Source organism: Garra rufa, chromosome 20 (assembly GCF_049309525.1).
Source record: "Garra rufa chromosome 20, GarRuf1.0, whole genome shotgun sequence".
Lineage (NCBI taxonomy): Eukaryota > Metazoa > Chordata > Actinopteri > Cypriniformes > Cyprinidae > Garra > Garra rufa.
This window is the reverse complement of record NC_133380.1, coordinates 5643278-5661984: the sequence shown is the minus strand read 5'-3', so window position 1 is coordinate 5661984 and position 18707 is coordinate 5643278. Positions and strand designations below refer to the sequence as shown.

Genomic DNA, 18707 nt, shown 5'->3' with positions numbered 1-18707 from the left:
ATTTTGTTTGTTAAGGGGTGATTATGATTGATCATAAAATCCTAAAGCATTTTTTTTTATTATTATTTATAGTTTTATTATTTATGCAGTATACAATTTATTTATTTATTTTACTTTTTAAAACATTTCACATCATTTTAAATGTTTATATTATGAATGATAATAATATATAAATATGAGAATATTCCAAATTTTGGGCCTTGTTCAATTAAAACAGCAAGTGAATTTATTTATTCATTTATTATTTGTTAAATAATTTCATTTTTAAATGTAATATTTTAATATTTATGCAGCATATTTCTTAATAAATTCTAATATTTATTTATATATTATATATATAAATATATATATAACAACTCAATAAAATAAATAAATACTTTTGTTTTAGAATTTTTGATTTTTGTATCTCAAATATTGGGTCTTGTTCTGGTAAAAACATATTTATTTATGTTTATTTTTTTATGTTAAAGGGTGATTATGTAATAATTGGTCATAAAATCTTAAAACAACCTTTTTTAATAATGCAGTGTTTATTTATTTATATTATTCATATATTCATATATTATTTATAAAACAAAAGCATTTATTTATTTATTTATTTATTTATTGGGTTATTATTTGATGAATTGTCATGCAAACATTACAAATTTGATTAATTTTTTGGTTTATTTCTATTTGTTGATTAGGGTTATTATATGATAATTAATTATAATCCTATTATTGTGTAATTTGTCATGTTCAGTTTTTTTAATTTATATAAATAATGATTTTTTTGGACCGTTAACAAACTTGTGTTTCATGTATGCTGCCTAATGTGTGAAATACTATACAGTAAATGTTTCAGATAGTAGTATGCTATGTTATTGTCACATGACCTTACAATGTCTAATATTACAAGTCTAATAATGATTGTATGAGTTTAAAAAAATTTAATCGTGGCTCAGTTTCATTCCTCAAACTAGGAATGAAGGGTCAAATCAAGTGCACTGCATTGTGGGATACAATATTGTGCAGTGTACTCTGAATTTAGTAAGTCATTCATGGCACAGCATATGCATTTATAATGCAGTAGTTGGATGAGAAGCATGCAAGTATTCAAACATTAATCATTGAGTTGCCACAAATAATGCAGAACTCAGTCATCTATTGTTTCTCAGTGCACATACAGATAAACAAGCATGTGCTCACATTAATGTTAGTTTAAGAGCAGGGCCTGTGTGTTAGGGATGGGAGATCGCGTACTTGGCTCTGTTTGGGCCGCTTCTCATTATTATTCATGAGCGTGGGGGTGTTTCTGGGGCCTGGGGGCGGGATTATCTTCTCCCTCAATGCTTGTTGTGCTTCAGGCCTCAGGACAGGGGTCTGTTTGGCACTGCCGCTGGGGTCTGATGGGTCTCGCTTCTCTCCCCCGTCTCTTTCTTTTGCTGTATCACTCTCTCTGGCCGCTGCTAATCACTCTGGGACGCTGGCTGCGCTCTGCGCCTGGCACAAATTCACTCTCTGTCCCTTCCCTCTGCTTTGGACTGAAAATGACCTGCTGTGTGAGAAGAACTCTTGCTATTGTACTGATCAGTAACTCAGAGCATTAAATATCTGCAAAATGTTAATTATTTTACCAAAATAAGAAGGATCATGTAAAATGCATGTTGTTGTTTATTTAGTACTGACCTGAATAAGATAGTTTACATAAAAGTTGTTTACATATAGTGCACAAGAGAAAGTAATAGTTGAATATATAAAAATGAACTTGTTCAAAATCCTTCAGGTCCCACCAATTTTTTGGTTTTCCAGCATTTTTGCATATTTGAACCCTTTGCAACAATGACTGAATGTTTTTGAGATCCATTTTTTCACACTGAGGACAACTGAGGGACTCATATGCAACTATTACAGAAGGGTCAAATGCTCACTGATGCTTCAGAAGGAAAAAACGATGCAGTAAGAGCCGGGGAGTGAAAACTTTTGAACAGAATGGAGATGTGTACATTTTGCCTAAACATCCTATTTTTTTTTTCCTTTTGTACTGCCCTTCAGAGGCTTCAGAAGACAGTTACATGTTTCCCAGAAGACAAAATATGTTCAATTTACCCTGATCTTCAAATTCCAAAAGTTTTCACCCCCGGCTTAATGCCTCGTGTTTCTTTCTAAAGCATCAGTGAGTGTTTGAACTCTAAAATAGTTGCATATGAGTTCCTCAGTTGTCCTCAGTGTGAAAAATGGATCTTAAAATCATACAGTCATTGCTGGATAGGGTTCAAATACACAAAAATGCTGGACCTGAAGGATTTTTCTGAAGAACATCAGGCACTTTAACTGTTCAGGGCAAACAAGGGACTCATGAACAACTATCACTAAACAAAAAAACACAGCTGTGTATCATTGAGGTAACAACACAGTATTCAAAGGGATGTAAACTATTGAACGGGGTTATTTTTATAAATTATTTTCTCTTGTGGACTATATGTAAAGATCTTTTATGTGAAATGTCTTATTCAGGTCGGTACTAAATAAACAATAACATGCATTTTGTATGATCCCTCTTATTTTGGTCAAATTATTACCATTTAGCAGATTCTGAAAGAGGGGTGTAAACTTTTGAACTCAACTGTGTATGTATCAACCTTAATGTAACTTCAATATAACAAAAGCAGTCAAATGTCGAAGATTTAGTCTTTAATCACAAGAAGAATTCAAAATACACAATTTAACCTGTGTGGAGAAAGTATAAATCAGAATTAGGCATAAAATAATGTCAGAATTCATGCATGCGAAAATCAGCTAAGAATTGAACAAATCATTGTTAAATCTTGTGATTAAGGAAAAATACAAGACATCTTAGCCTTAAAAATGATTCCAGAAAGGAAAAATGCTACAAAATGCATCATACTTTGTGAGAAAGTGTGACACGCTTAAGTAAACCATCCAAAAATAGTAAGAAACCATATTGGATTCTATTTATCAGATTTGTTCGAGACACTAAGTAGAAGGTGAATGCAAACTATGCTTTATTGGTCTTACATGTAAAACTTGCTGAACAGCTGTTTCTGTCTTTGTGTCTCTCTCTAGGTGATGAGTATTTTGAGTAACCCCAGTGCCGTCCCGTCCCAGCCTCAGCACGATTTTTCCATCTCTCCTCTTCACGGCAGTCTGGAGGCGTCTAACCCAATCTCAGCGAGCTGTAGCCAGCGTTCAGACCCCATCAAGAGCGTGGACAGTCTGGCTTCCACTCAGTCCTACTGTCCCCCAACATACAGCGCCACCAGCTACAGCGTTGACCCCGTCACTGCTGGATACCAGTACAGCCAGTATGGCCAGAGTATGTACCATACCTCCATTGTACACTATTTAGATATGTCTACAAGTCTCTGTTGTGGAAAATGTGTTGGTAGGGCTCACCAAGGCTGCATTTATTTAATCAAAAATATAGTAAAGAGTCAATATTATTATGATTTCACTTAACTGTTTTCCATTTAAATATATTTTAAGATGTAATTTATCCTTGTGATCATTACTCCAGTCTTCAGTGTCACATGATCCTTCAGAAATCATAATCAATAATAATCAAGAAACCTTTCTGATTATTATTTATGTTGAAAACAGTTGTGCTGCCTAATACAAATTGCGGAAATATTAATACGTTAGACTTATTTATTCATCATTTTAATCAATTTAATACATTTTATAAAGCAGTTGTTTTAAATAGTAAAAAATATTTCACAATATTGCTGTATTTGCTGTATTTTGGATCAAATAAATGCAGGCTTGGTGAGCAGAAGAGAATTAAAAAAATATATATGTACATCTATGATAGTGTGTAAATATAAATTAAATATTTAGAAATTAATTATATAAAATATTTAATTATATAAAAGTTTTAGTTTTAGTAATTTTAATACTTAAACTTTAATATAATAATTATAACTTTAACTTTAATAACTGTTTATATAAAAATATTTTATTTCTGCTCTTTCAGTTTTAGAAAACAGTAACAACACTGATTTAACTGAATCATTAAAACTGAACTGACTCATATGAATGATTCATTTGTGATTCGAACTTCATGCGTAGCACAGTATTACCTGTTTAATACAGTCTCCAGCCACTTCTTTAAACTTCTGACCAAAGTATTTAACAAATTTTACAGACAAACATTAATAGCAGATATATATAGGCTGAAATGTGCATTTACTCATTCAAGGGCCAGAGAGAACGTCTGGTGTCATTCATTCAGCTCTGTGTGTGTGTGTGTGTGTGTGTGTGTGTGTGTGTGTGTGTGTGTGTGTGTGTGTGTGTGTGTGTGTGTGTGTGTGTGTGTGTGTGTGTGTGTGTGTGTGTGTGTGTGTGTGTGTGTGTGTGTGTGTGTGTGTGTGTGTGTGTGTGTGTATGTGTATGTGTATGTGTGTGTGTGTGTGTGTGTGTGTGTGTGTGTGTGTGTGTGTATGTGCCAGTCTTTATTACTCTGAGCGTTTGAGATTTCATGCTTCATACTCGCCTCAAATTCAGCAGCTCTCTCGTCTGACTCATTAAACAGATCAGTCCTCTCAATCTCACTCATAATTAACCTGACATTCGCTCGTCAGATCTCTTCAATCAACCCTCCTGCACCTTCTGATGGACCTGACACTACTTCACACTCCCACACACACACACACACACACACACGTTAACCTACCCATCTTGCTGCACTGTAAAAAATGACAGTGAATTTAACGGTAAAAAACTGTAAAAATGCTACGGTAAAAACCTGTGAAATGGTTAACGGTAAGTTCCCCTTCTATATACGGTGAAAAACTGTGTTGGACATTGCATTTAATTTTACGGTAGTATACCGTTTTTGGAAGTGAAAAAGAAACGTAACATTTACAGTGAATAACCGTAAATTGACATTCCCAGAATTCCCTGTATTTAATTTTTTTATTTGATGTTTTTTTTTTTTTTTTTGTTGATATAACTTCATCTTAATTTTTTTTCTTGGCGGTTTTGTACATTAGTGTTTTATGTTACATCTAATGTTGTCAAATGAATGTTTTTTGCATTATTTAAGTTTTATGTGTGTTACCATGATGGTGTTTAGTGTTTGTGTGAATGACACTGTGCACCTTCTATATATGTTGTCATTTAAAACCTCTGTGCGATGGGCTTTGGTTCATCCTGTGATGTTGTCATCACCACCTGCTTTTGGTGGTTATCATTGTATTACAAAGGTACAAAACAGATTTCAGTTCTTCAAAAACTTGGTACATTACCATTATATGAGTTACGGTTTTTTAGTATGAAATTACGGTATTTACCTGTAAATTTATAGGTAAAATTTATTCACTTTATTTCATATTTATTTCTATAAAGTGAAAACCTTAAAATGTAAAACATTGCTACCGTATTTTTTACGGTAAAATTCTGGCAACCACAGCTGCCAGTTTTTTACCGTAAATTTTACGGATTTTTTTTTACAGTGTGGAAACAAACCAAAGACCCCAATTGTGTTCATTTTTACCTTTGAAGACATCCTCAAAGAGAGTTTTGTATGACTTAGATAACCTCCAGGAAATGATTTTATCCCCAAGCTACTATTTAAAAGTTTGGACATAATATCTTAAGGTTTGTAAGATGTATACATCGCAAAACACACATGTAGATAGAAGCCAGTGACTTCTGTGACAACATCAGCCTCTGATTATGTTAATTCAATCAATCAATTCTTTCCTGGCCTGAAGCGTGTGTGTGTGTGTGTGTGTGTGTGTGTGTGTGTGTGTGTGTGTGTGTGTGAGGTGACTAAAAGGACATTAGGACCCTCGGGGTGTTAAAGTGGGCTTTGAAGTGCCCGTTTCCCAGTTGAGGGAAGAGTACTGTGACTAACAGAGGAACCCGGGGCCGACACTGGGGTCTTTATCAGGAGCATGTGTCTGCCCTGCTATGATGGGCAAAGGGGTCAGAGTGTCCTGCGATGGTCAGCGACGGCCACGGCTCACCCTCAGAGAGGAAATGAACTATAACTGCCAATATGCACAGCGCATCAGTGTGACTTAACTATAATGGCTTCCCTACTGAAAAGATCAGCACGTGTTGTGTTGGCTCGCTGAGGCTGCATTTATTTAATCAAAAATACAGTCAAAAATGCTGAAATATTATTACAATTTAAAATAAGTGTTTTCTATTTCAGTAGATTTTAAAATGTAAGTTCTTTCTGCGATGCAAAGCATCATTAGTGTCACATGATCCTTTGAAAATCATTCTAATATTGCTGATTTGGTGCTTAAATATTATCAGTTATATTTGGTGCTCAATTATGAATAACGGTTCTTATTAAATGAAAAAAATTGGGGGGGAAAATTAACATTTTTTGTTACACTTCACTGTCATTTGTAACACTTTTGATCAATTTAATGCATCCTTGCTAAATAAATAAATTAATTAATAAATACTGACCACAAACAGTTTATAAAAAAAAGTAACTTGACTAATATGAGCTGAATGGATTTTACAATAAATGCAAGCTATTAACGAAACCATAAAATAGACCAATCATATACAATAGGTAATTTTGGGTTGCCTGTCCAGAACCAAAACAAGCAACAAAATTGGACCACAAAAATGCCTCGACATGGTTCAGTAAGATATTGTCTTTATATATATATATATATATATATATATATATATATATATATAAATAGATATACACACACTACCAGTCAAAATTACTACCAGTTTTAAAAGTTTTAATACTTTTATTTACTGACCTTTCTATTTATTAAAGAAACCCGAAAAAAATCTACTAAGCCATTTTCAAAATAATAATAATAATAATAATAAAAATAATAATAATAATAAATGTTTTTGAGCAGCAAATCAGCATTAGAATGATTTCTGAAGCATCGTGTGACTGGAGTAATGATGCAAAAAATTCAGCTTTGAAATCACAGGAATAAATTACATTTTAAAATATATTCAAATAGAAAACAGTTATTTTAAATAGTAAAACTTTTTGTTGTACTTTGGATCAAATAAATGCAATCTTGGTGAAAAAAAAAATCGTACTGTTCAAAAACTTTTGACTAGTAGTGTATGACTACCGTGCTGAATCCATAACACAGATTTTTTTTAATGCTATTGGTTATGGAACTTTTTTTAAATCATAATTAGGTCTTTTTATGGTAAATACAACCAGTATAACTAATAAAAATCTTCTGGAACCGGTAGTTCCATTTTATAAAAAAAGTAAATAAACAACAAAGAGTGCAATGCATGTGCATTTGAATAATTTTTAAACCGGTTCATTGAAACAAACCAGAATGAAGGCCTTCCGTATGCTAGTGGTGTTTTATTAATGCATAAATTGGTGTGAGATTGCTTTTATGTGGAACGTCCTGCTCATGAGAATGTGTCTTTCCTACAGCTGCTGTGGACTATCTGGCCAAGAACGTGAGTCTGTCAACTCAGAGAAGGATGAAGCTGGGCGATCATTCGGCGGTGCTGGGACTTCTTCAGGTGGAGACGGGACAGGCTTACTGAGTATGACCACTAGAAGCACACCTTCACACGCTCTCAGATGCACAAAGACCTCCTTTGACCAGCTGGAGCTCCGTACAGCACAGAGTGTGAGAGGTTTTCTCTGATTTCCAAGACAAGGAACTCTTGCCATTGCATTTGACGTGACCTTCTTGTGATTCTGGGCTCTGACAAGAGGACCATGCAACAGCTGGAGGCACGTCGACGGACGCCGCGTACATCAAGAACGTATTCCGAGCCATTTCCAAAACGTACTTTCACCTCGCTGTGCATAGTCGTGTTTGAATCTCAGTGTCATTACAACGGATAATCTCGCTTGTTTTCTATCGATATTGTTATTACGATTGCCCACAGTTGTTGTAATTATGATTATCGTAACTATTGTTTCGTTTTGTTGTTTCAGGATCCACGCGTAGCATTTTTTACTAATTCAAACCCCAAGTTTTTTCGTAAAATACTAGCAGTGGGCTTAAAACAAATGGGGGGGTCAAGTGTGTGTGTGTGTGTGTGTGTGTGTGTTGAAAGTGTGACTGCTGGTTTTTCATTTTCGAGGCGTAACGTTCCTGAACGATTTGACCTTCTCTGCCTTCATATTTCACTTGACATTCCATGCAAACTTGGCCACTCTGTGGGAAGTCTGGCTTTCTGCTGGGAATTAGCAGCACTTGTAGAGGACCAGCATTTTTTTCCTTGCTCAAATGCCCGTTTTGTTCTCAGAGATGATCTGGGGGAAAGAAAACGACGTTGTCTGGGTACAGAATTTAGAAAGCTGTGAATTTTATTCTTTAATTTTCTAGTAACTTGCCCTCAAACTAAAAGACAAAAATAATAGGCTCAAACATTCATATTATGATTTAGAGTCAATCAAACATTATCTACCATTCCATATAGATAATAATACAGTTTAAAGTTTGTAAAATGGTTAAAACGCACAAGTGGATTTTAGACCAAATACAAAGTGTTTAAAAGTTTGGGGTCAGTGTGATTTTAAAATATATTTTTAAATAGTTTAAAAATGAGTGTTTTCTATTTCAATATGTTTTAAAATATAATTTATTCATGTGATGCAAAGCTGAATTTTCAGCATCAGTATTCCAGTCTTCAGTGTCACATGATCCTTCAGAAATCATTCTATAATCCCATGCTACATTTCATTCAGGATTCTTTGATGAATAGAAAAGTCAATAGAACAGCATTAATTAGAAATCTTTACTGTTTTTTCTGTCAATTTTGATCAACTTATTGCATCTTTGCTTAAAAAAATCAAACTGACCCTATACTTTTGACAATTTGTATTCATTTTAATAACATTTGGATTTAGACCAAATACAAAGCGTTTAAAAGTTTGGGGTCAGTGTGATTTTTAAAATTATTTTTGAAAGTATTATCTGTGATCAAAAATGGAGAAAAATAGTAAATATTATTACAATTTAAAATAAGTGTTTTCTATTTGAATATATTTTAAAATATAATTTATTCCTGTGATGCAAAGCTGAGTTTTCAGCATCATTACTCCAATGTTTAGTGTCACATGATCTGTCAGAAATCATTCTAATATGATGATTTGCTGCTCAAGAAACATTTCTGATCATCAATGTTGACAACACTTACATTTCATTCAGGATTATTGGATGAATAGAAAAGTCAATTTAATCAATTCTTTAAGTGTTTACTGTCAATTTTGATCAACTTATTGCATCTTTGCTTAAAAAAAATCAAACTGACCTCATACTTTTGACATTTTTTATTCATTTTAATAACATTCCATTAATTTCTGCCCATGACCAGTCAAATAATCCGTCTGTTTTTCATTTTCTTTTTTTGATATAACAAACCAATACAAAAACACACACCAGGGCTCCTGTAATTAATATCTCATGCATTCAGAAGTTTGTACAAAAAAAGTTGTGAAATTTCGACATTTGTGTAGCACTCACAGGTGACATTTTGACACATAAATGGAACTGTACAGTAGATGAAGCAGATCGTTTATTGTTTGTTTATAAAGAATATGTTTTATACTAAAACAGCAAAGGTGTTGTGTGGTAGATGAAGCAGGGGATATGTGTAAGTCTTATATTGTAATTTTGTGTTTATATTTACTGCTTTTGTTTCTTTGCTTTCGATAGTTATGTATCATTTTTCTTAGGATTCAATGTGAGAAGCTCTCGATAAAAGACAGTCGCACTTAAAACTGAATGGAAGGTGAATTTGCTCTGCTCTGCTTAAGAAAGCACATTTGTGGATCCATAATGAAGATGAAATATTGACATTGGTAATATTTGGAAGCTGCGATCGAAGTGACCGATGGCTCATTTAACAGACTGTGGGAAACACAGCAGTGTTTGGTGCTAAATGACTGCTTCTGACTCAATGAATTCCTCAACGAATCTTCGAGCAAACATTTTATTGAGTGTTTTTAAGAAAGAAAAGAACCTTAAGGAAACCACCTGACCCAAACCCCGCCCTCTTCCCTTTCAACTGTCGATATCTTCATCAAATGAGCAATGAAAAAGACTTCTAGTATAGAACATCCACGGCTAACACCTTTGTTAATCAACATTTGGATATTAAAAATATTACCCATCATGCCCCTCCGGGACGTCAAACTGGGCACCTGCTTTCGTTAGCATTTGTGTTTATGCTTTCCTCCCATTTCCTTTCAGCATGTGTGTATGTTACCATGGTATAATTTATTCTGCTGTATGAAGTAGTAGCTTTAGTGGGAACCTTGTATTTGGTATTTACTACCTTCAGCCTGTTGGTGTCTTTACTGTAACACTGGCGTAAATGTTATCAATTAAAGATCTAAAACTGACATAAGGATCAAACATCCGGTTTCCAGAGTTTGACTTTTATTTCAAAGTACTTTCTATTGAATTCCTTTACAAAATGTTGAAAGGTTTGACTATGAAAGATGTTCTAGATTAGATTTTTGTTATGTTTTTATATGCAGTTTGCCAAGTTTTTTCTGTGGTGTGGTTTAAAAGTTTGATCAAAACTATTGCTAGGGACAATAGTAGTAGTCACTGGATATTAGTAGGAACATGTTATAGCGTCTCTACTAAATTCAGCACACTTGAAAATCATAATAAGCCATGTTTGACTTTGTAACCATTAGTAACAGAATAATAAGTTCATCCAAATTTCACAAAAAGTTTATGGATGTAATTTTAATATAAGTCAGACATTTGAAGTAAGTTGGTGTTTTTTTTTAACTCATCTGAGGAAGATGATTCGCGAACCTGCTCCGAAGATCTGATTCATATCAAATGATTGGCAAACTCGCTCCGAAGATCCGAACTATATCAAATAATTCACTAAAAAAGTCCCGATCTGGATCAAATAATTTGCGAACCCGCTCCAAAGATCCGATCTAAATCAAATGAATTGTGATACCTACTAAAAGTCCCGATCTGAATCAATGATTTGTGAACCCGCTCCGAAGATCCGATCTATATCAAATGATTCGCAATAGAAGTCCCGATCTGGATCATTTGTGAACCCGCTCCAAAGATCCGATCTATATCAAATGATTCGCAATAAAAGTCCCGATCTGGATCATTTGTGAACCCGCTCCAAAGATCCGATCTATACCAAATAATTCTTGATAAATTAAAGTCCCAATCTGGATCAAATGATTTGCGAACCCCCTCCAAAGATCCGATCTAAATCAATTAATTTGTGGTACCTACTAAAAGTCCTGATCTGAATCAATGATTCGCGAACCCGCTCCGAAGATCTGATTTATATCAAATGATTCGAGATAAAAGTCCTGATCTAGATCAACTGATTTGCGAACCCGCTCCGAAGATCAGATATGAATGATTCGCGATAAAAGTCCAGATCTGGATCAAATGATTCGCGAACCCGCTCCAAAGATCCATTCTAAATCAAATGATTTGTGATAAAAGACCCGATCTGGATCAAATGATTTGCGAATCTGCTCCAAAGATCCATTCTAAATCAAATGATTCACTAAAAAAGTCCCGATCTGGATCAAATGATTCGCAAACCTGCTTCTAAGATCCATTCTAAATAAAATGATTCACTAAAAAAGTCCCGATCTGGATCAAATGATTCGCAAACCTGCTCCTAAGATCCGAACTATATCAAATAATTTGCGATAAAATTCCCGATCTGGATCAAATGTTTTGCAAACCTGCTCCAAAGATCCGATCTATATCAAATGATTCACGATAAAAATCACGATCTGTATCAAATGATTCACGAACCCCCTCCAAAGATCCGATCTGTATCAAATGATTCACGATAAAAGTCACGATCTGGATCAAATAATTTGTGAATCCGCTCCAAAGATCCGATCTATATCAAATGATTCACGATAAAAGTCGCGATCTGGATCAAATAATTTGTGAATCCGCTCCAAAGATCTGATCTAAATCAAATGATTCGCAATAAAAGTCCTGATCTGGATCAAATGATTTGTGATACGTACTAAAAGTCCCGATCTGAATCAATGTTTGGCAAACCCGTTTTTTTAGATCCAATCTATATCAAATGATTCGCAATAAACCCGCTGCAAAGATCCGATATAAATCAAATGATTCGTGATACCTACTAAAAGTCCTGGGGCCTCATTTATAAAACTTTCTTACGCACTGATTTGATCTTAGAGTGTTCGTACGATCAAATCCACGTCAAAGTACAGATTTATAAAAACCGTCTTTGACGTGGAAAAGTACTTATCTCCACGTCAGATTCCAGCTTGGCGTACGACCGTTTCCTTGTGGTAATGCCTGGTATTGCAGATAGTTCAGCCTCACTATAATTAGATTTCTTGCGCTCCTTTTTACTTGCCATTGTCACAGAGTTTTTGCTTTAGGAATGAGCTCATTTTATATGTTAATTAATTAAGCAGGGGCGTTTCGACGGCGGAACATTCAGCTGCACACAATTCCACGATCATTTGTGATTTATAACCGAATGACTGGCGTACGCATGGATTTCGTGGTACGTTCGTTTCTCTGAATCGCTCTTACGATCAAATCAGAAAAGTTCTTAGATAAAATCAAGGATGGTTTCTACGCAAGTCTTTATAAATGAGGCCCCTGATCTGAATTAAATGATTCGCGAACCCGCTGCAAGGGTCTGATCAAAATCAAATGACTCGCGATACCCGCGAAGATCACGAGTTTGAATCAATCAGAGCGGTTCCAAGGTAAATGACTCACTCAGTCGCTCAATTGATTCGGTTTGGCTGATCCTCCGCCATCGCGTCTCTAGTATTTTGAAGGAAATTTGACCCCATAGAAGCAGATAACGACATAAAGTTAAAGGGGCTAAGTTAACCTTATCATTCAACTCATCTGTGCGCGTGTTTTTAACACTACCTTACGCTGTTCTTACTCCGCCAATAATGTTCTTAAAAGCGTGCAGTTTTCTAGCAATTTTATTTTAATTTCTCAGGAAATATCAAAGGTATGTCCTCAGATGATTTTAGATTGTTATATACATTTAATTGTCTGATCAACATTATTGCTAGGGTCAATTTAGTAATCGCTGGATATTGTTAGGGACTTCTCTATTAATTTCATTAATTATTCATTATTAATCCTTAAGTTTCTTTGCAATCATAAAATGTAAGATTTTAATTGAATCCTTACATTTTTTCAGTGTACATAGCCCAGGTGTAACATCTACTAAAGGCTATAAGATCAAATCTTTACTTATCCATTATCCATGCATTATCAGGTCTAGCTTCTTGTACAGGCTCACAGAAGCAGGTAAATCAAAACTGGAAGGAGCGGATGTTGTTTTGTTCTTTTTGGAAAATATATGATTGCACCATTCCTTTTAGAAAATATCAGATTATAAATCCAAGATCTTTTCTTTAAATCATCAATTTTGGTAGTCTGTTCCATGCACTTTGTATTCTGCACTTGTATTGTATATATTATAACTTACACTCTTTTTTCTGTAGTGATGCCATATAATAAATATTCTGTGAACATTCAGTGAACATTCCTTTTAAAAAACTATGTTCTCTTAGTGTAAAAAACGTTTTAATAATTTAAAGAACCTTTTTTCACTTTAAAGAACCTGTGCAATAGAAAGGATACATGGACATTAAATGTTCTTTATAGAACCACAAATGCCAATAAAGAACTTTTATTTTTAAGATGGTAGAATTGATGAAAATAACATATTCTAGATGGTATCCTACCTTACTTGCATGTGAATAAGTGCAAGTTAGTGTGATACATAGCACAGTATGTACAGCTGTGGGAGGTCATTCATTCTGCCATTGTCTATCTGTGACATTCCTCCTTACTGTCTGTCTGCTTTGGCCAGGACTCATTTGGCAGACGCTGTCACACAGGAACTGCTGGTATGCTGATGGCATGGCCGGAGATTCCAAACCACATGATACCAGAACCAGCTGCCACTGTCCCAACACCGACATACTGGACATTTTATACATACTGTAGGTGATTTCAATTGCTCATGCTGATGATAACTCAATGCAACCATTTTTACTTTCTGATTATGAAAAATGATGCATTGAATTTTTATTTATCACCACACAGAGTTTCACTTTATACAGAAGCTCCTCTCTAACTCTTGCGCAGATTTTTGCCCCAGTTTACAATGTGGACAAGTTGATGCTGGATGCCTAAAGTCAAAGCCAAAAACAAAAATCGCACAGTGTATGATGGGCACAGACTCTTGATTTTTTTAGCTTCAGACTTCAGACTGAGTTGGAGCAGATCAAAATTGTTTATTAAACTTAAAAAAATTCAAATGCAGATTTTAAGAACACACATTTGTCATGCGTCTCCTTTTACTTGTTGTATTCAGAATGATTTCATAATTCTATTAGTGTGTGTGATCCTCAGTCCATCAGTGTATGATGCCAGTTTTTCTCTGACTATTTACAAAGATGGCAAATACATATACTTAAATAATACTTTGTTCTGACTCATGCATGAGAGCACAAACCAAAATGTGCATAAAATAAAACATTTGTAAGATATACACTACTAGTCAAAAGTTTTTGAAAAGTAAGACTTGATGTTTTTTTAAAGAAGGCTGTTCTGCTCACCAAGCCTGCATTTATTTGATCCAAAGTACAGCAAAAGCAGTACAAGTTTGAAATACTTTTACTATTTAAAATAACTGTTTTCTATTTGAATATATTTTAAAATGTAATTTATTCCTGTGATTTCAAAGCTGATTTTTTAGCATCATTACTCCAGTCACATGATCATTCAGAAATCATTCTAATATTCTGATTTGCTGCTCAAAAACCATTTATTATCATTATGTCGAAAACAGCTGAGTAGATTTTTTTCAGGTTCTTTGATGAATAGAAAGTTCAGAAGAACACTATTTATCTGAAATAGAAATCTTTTGTAACATTATAAATGTCTTTAACAACACTTTTGAGGAAATTAAAGCATCCTTGCTAGATAAACAAGTATTAATTTCTATAATTTCCTTTTCAAAAATAAATAAATAAACAGATATACAGACTCGAAGATTTTGAATGATATAGTGTATAATGTTACAAAAGGTTTTTTTTTTCAGATAAATGCTGATCTTTGGATCTTTCTATACATCAAAGAATACTGAAAAAAAAATACTCCGCTGTTTTCAGTTTTACTCAACTGAAATGTTGATGATAATAATAATGTTTCTTGAACAGCAAATCAGCATATTAGAATGAATGATGCTGAAAATTTAGCTTTGATCACAGGAATAAATTACATTGAAAAAAATATTCAAATAGAAAATGCTTATTTTAAATAGTAAAAGTATTTCACAATAATACAGCTTTTGCTGTATTTTGGGTCAAATAAATCCAGGCTTGGTGAGCAGAAGAGACTGGTAGTGTGTTATTTTTATTATGCAAAAATGAGGCAACTTTCGATGGTTTTCTTACAGCAAGCAATAATTCATTGCCCAAAACACATTTTTTATCCTTGACGTAAACCCATATTCCTAGTGTATTTGTAGCTGCAGCAATCATGTGTATTAACGTATCTCTGAAGTACCTTCTAGAACGTCAATCCTCTGTGATTCATTTGGCTTTGCCGAGCATAAATCTATAGGGTGAGCCGGTATTTTATCCTCTCGACAGCCTCATATGATTGCGTTAAGGTCTTTATACTTTACAATGTGCTCTTTATCCTATACGCTTTGTGTTTTCGTCGTCAACCTCTCTTCGATGCATGTGTGAGATGTTTCAAGTCTCTTCTGGATTAAGCTAAAGCACATGTTCTGGCTGTCCGATCCTCAGGCCTCCACCTCCGTCACTGCTCTTTCTTGAGCTCTGTCGCTCCACGAGGCACCGCCCAGTCAACCGTGTGTCCTCGTCTTTGTTACCCTCTCCTCTCTCGCCTTTTGATCCCGTAATTGATTGACTACAGGAGGAGGATTCGACGAGACCCACAAGAGCCAATTCCCCTCGCTTCTCTGGAGAGGTTCTGATAAAGTGGCGGGCCGTATATGTGGTCCCTACACCAGACGTATGGCCATTGAAGGTGGCTATGAGCCACGGTGGCTTAGCCGCGAGCTTTCTCCAGGGGCCCGGGCTTGTGTCCTGCCGGTAATGGGCTTGTTTAGATCAGAGGGATGGAAATGAAACTCTTGAGCCGCGGAGAGGAGGATGCCGGTGGACTCCTATCTCCCAGGAGGCAGGCCTCACGGCGAGAGGCATCTGCATAGACTGAGCTGGCCGTGCGAGAGAAGGTCTGATAGATTTCGATCTCATTTAAGAGAGCTAGCGGTGAGGAAGCAGGACCGGACAGGCATGGAGAATGAGGAGGTTGATGGACCTGGCCCAGCGAGAGCCAGCAAACAGTGAAAGGATAGTTTAATGAAGCCATTATTGCCCCACTTTCAGACTTTCAAGACACTCCGAAAAAAAAGAACCACTGAAATTTAACCAACAACAAAACATTTAAAAGTTTACTCTTGGCTCATAGACTTTGTTTAGTTTAAGTAATTTTGTCCTAGATAATAATGAAAGCTCTTTCACAGACTTTTGATGACAGACTTTACTAAATTTCAATGTCTTAAGGAGACTTGGAGTTCTCTGTTATGTTTCATTTAAAGGAGAAGTTCACTTTCAGAACAAAAATGTACAGATATTTTACTCACCCTCTTGTCATCCAAAATGTTCATGACTTTGAGGAAAGCATTTCAGGATTTCTCTCCATAAAGTGGACTTCTGTGGTGTCCGTGAGTTTGAACTTTTAAAATGCAGTTTAAATGCAGCTTCAAAGGGCTCTAAACGATCCCAGCTGAGGAAGAAGGGTCTTATCTAGCGAAATGATTGGTTATTTAGTGAAAGTATTGACAATTTATATACTTTTTAACCTCAAATGCTTGTCTTGTCTACGTCTGCGTGTACTCTGTGTATTCCGGTTCATGACAGTGAGGGTATGTCGAAAAACCCCCAACTAATTTTCTCCTCCAACTTCAAAATCTTCCTACCTCCCTGCAGAAGTGCCGACCCAGTGTTTACAAAGTGAACGCGCAAAGAAGATTAAACGCCCTTTACAAAAAAAAGGTAAAATAGTGATGTAGGGCAAATTTGAAGTTGTAGGGGAAAATGAGATGAGAGTTTTTCGACATTCCCTAACTGTGTTGAACCAGAATACACAGAGTACACGCAGAGCTAGACAAGATAGAGCCCTTTGAAGCTGCATTTAAACAGCATTTAGGAAGTTCAAACTTGCAGGCACCATAAAAGTCCACTATATGGAGAGAAATCCTAAAATGTTTTCCTCAAAAAACATAATTTCTTTACAACTGAAGCAAAAAAGACATAAATATCATTTATTTATGCTTAATTTCAATATTTACTCTCCCAATCTAGCTACATCCAATGCTGGGAACTAAATAATCCATGGTCTAGTTTCAGTTGTCAGCAAAAAAATTTTCGCTTACATTTAAATGAACAAATGCAAAACAATTATTGAACATTTTGTCAAAGGGGATTTTTAGGTTCCAGCATGCTTTGCATGGAAATGTATTAGGAGAGTAAATGTTGAAATGATGTTCATATTTCTGTGTTTTTGAGCAAGTTGACTGAAGGAGGAGACTTGTTAATGTTTAATCTCCAGTTAAAGTTTGTTGGTTTACTGTAATGGTGAAAAGTGAAGCTTGTGCTTAGGATGAGGACATGTAGAAGTCGCTGTCAAATATTTTTTGATATTGGCATTTGTTGTGCTGGTATTAGAGTGATCTGTCACTGTCATAAGCTGTTGTTTAATGTGTTTTTTTGAGAATAACATTGTCTATTGTTGCTACTCCTACTCATCTGCGTTTATTGGAGCTTATTGATTGGTTTAGTTTTGAGTTTTTGCAGTGTTTAAATGACAAATGCACTAAATTTGTCACAAATTAGTTGACAATGTAATGAAATAGTTGTCTTTTTTGATAATATTATTTGGTATCTTGACAAATCTGAGCACAGCTTGAGATCTTTTCTTAAACTCTCCATTTGTGACCCTGGACCACAAAACCAGTCATAAGGGTCCATTTTTTAAATTGAGATATATACATAATATGAAATAAATATACTTTCCATTGATGTATGGCTTGTTAGGATAGAACAATATTTGGCTGACATACAACTATTTTAAAATCTGGAATCTGAGGTTGAAAAAAAATCTAAATATTGAGAAAATCGACTTGTCCAATGTCTTAGCAATGCCTATTTCTAAAAATGAGTTTTGATATATTTACCGTAGGAAATTTACTAAATATCTTCATGGAACAACTTTATCTAATATCCAATTATCGATACTTTTGACCCATACGATGTATTGTTGGCTATAACCGTGCTACTTAACGACTTTTGTGGTCCAGGGTCACATATATGCTCTCCATTCTCATTGCTCTCCAATCTCATTGCTGTTTAGACTACAATTATGACACTAGAGATCTCATTTGTGATTTTTCCCTATAAGGTGCAAACAAAACAACAAATCAGCATTATTTCATTTGAACACCATCTCCGCTGTGCGTGTCTCTTTGTATCTACATATATATGTAAGAAAATGAGGGTTTAAAGAGCCACAGAGGACCTGATCCTGGCAGATTACACTGGAGGTGTTCTTCTCTGAGGCTTATGTGTCTTAAGAGAGCTGCGCTGTTTCCGACTGTCATGGCTGTCACAGTGAAAGCACTTACGGAGACCCGTAATTCTCTAAATCCCGTAATTATTC

At 35.0% G+C, this 18707-nt stretch overlaps 1 protein-coding gene across 2 annotated transcripts in view; it reads left to right on the top strand.

Moving 5' to 3' along the window:
* The window catches only part of pax7a (paired box 7a), a 73432-nt gene extending 64849 nt beyond the window's left edge, over positions 1 to 8583 (top strand). For both annotated transcript variants that reach the window (XM_073826312.1, XM_073826311.1), the window contains exons 8-9: positions 3067 to 3316; positions 7394 to 8583. In XM_073826312.1, coding sequence (XP_073682413.1) covers positions 3067 to 3316; positions 7394 to 7509 — 366 coding nt within the window. In that variant the 3' untranslated portion in view covers positions 7510 to 8583. The remainder of the gene's footprint in view (positions 1 to 3066; positions 3317 to 7393) is intronic.
* Positions 8584 to 18707: the final 10124 nt, after the last annotated feature.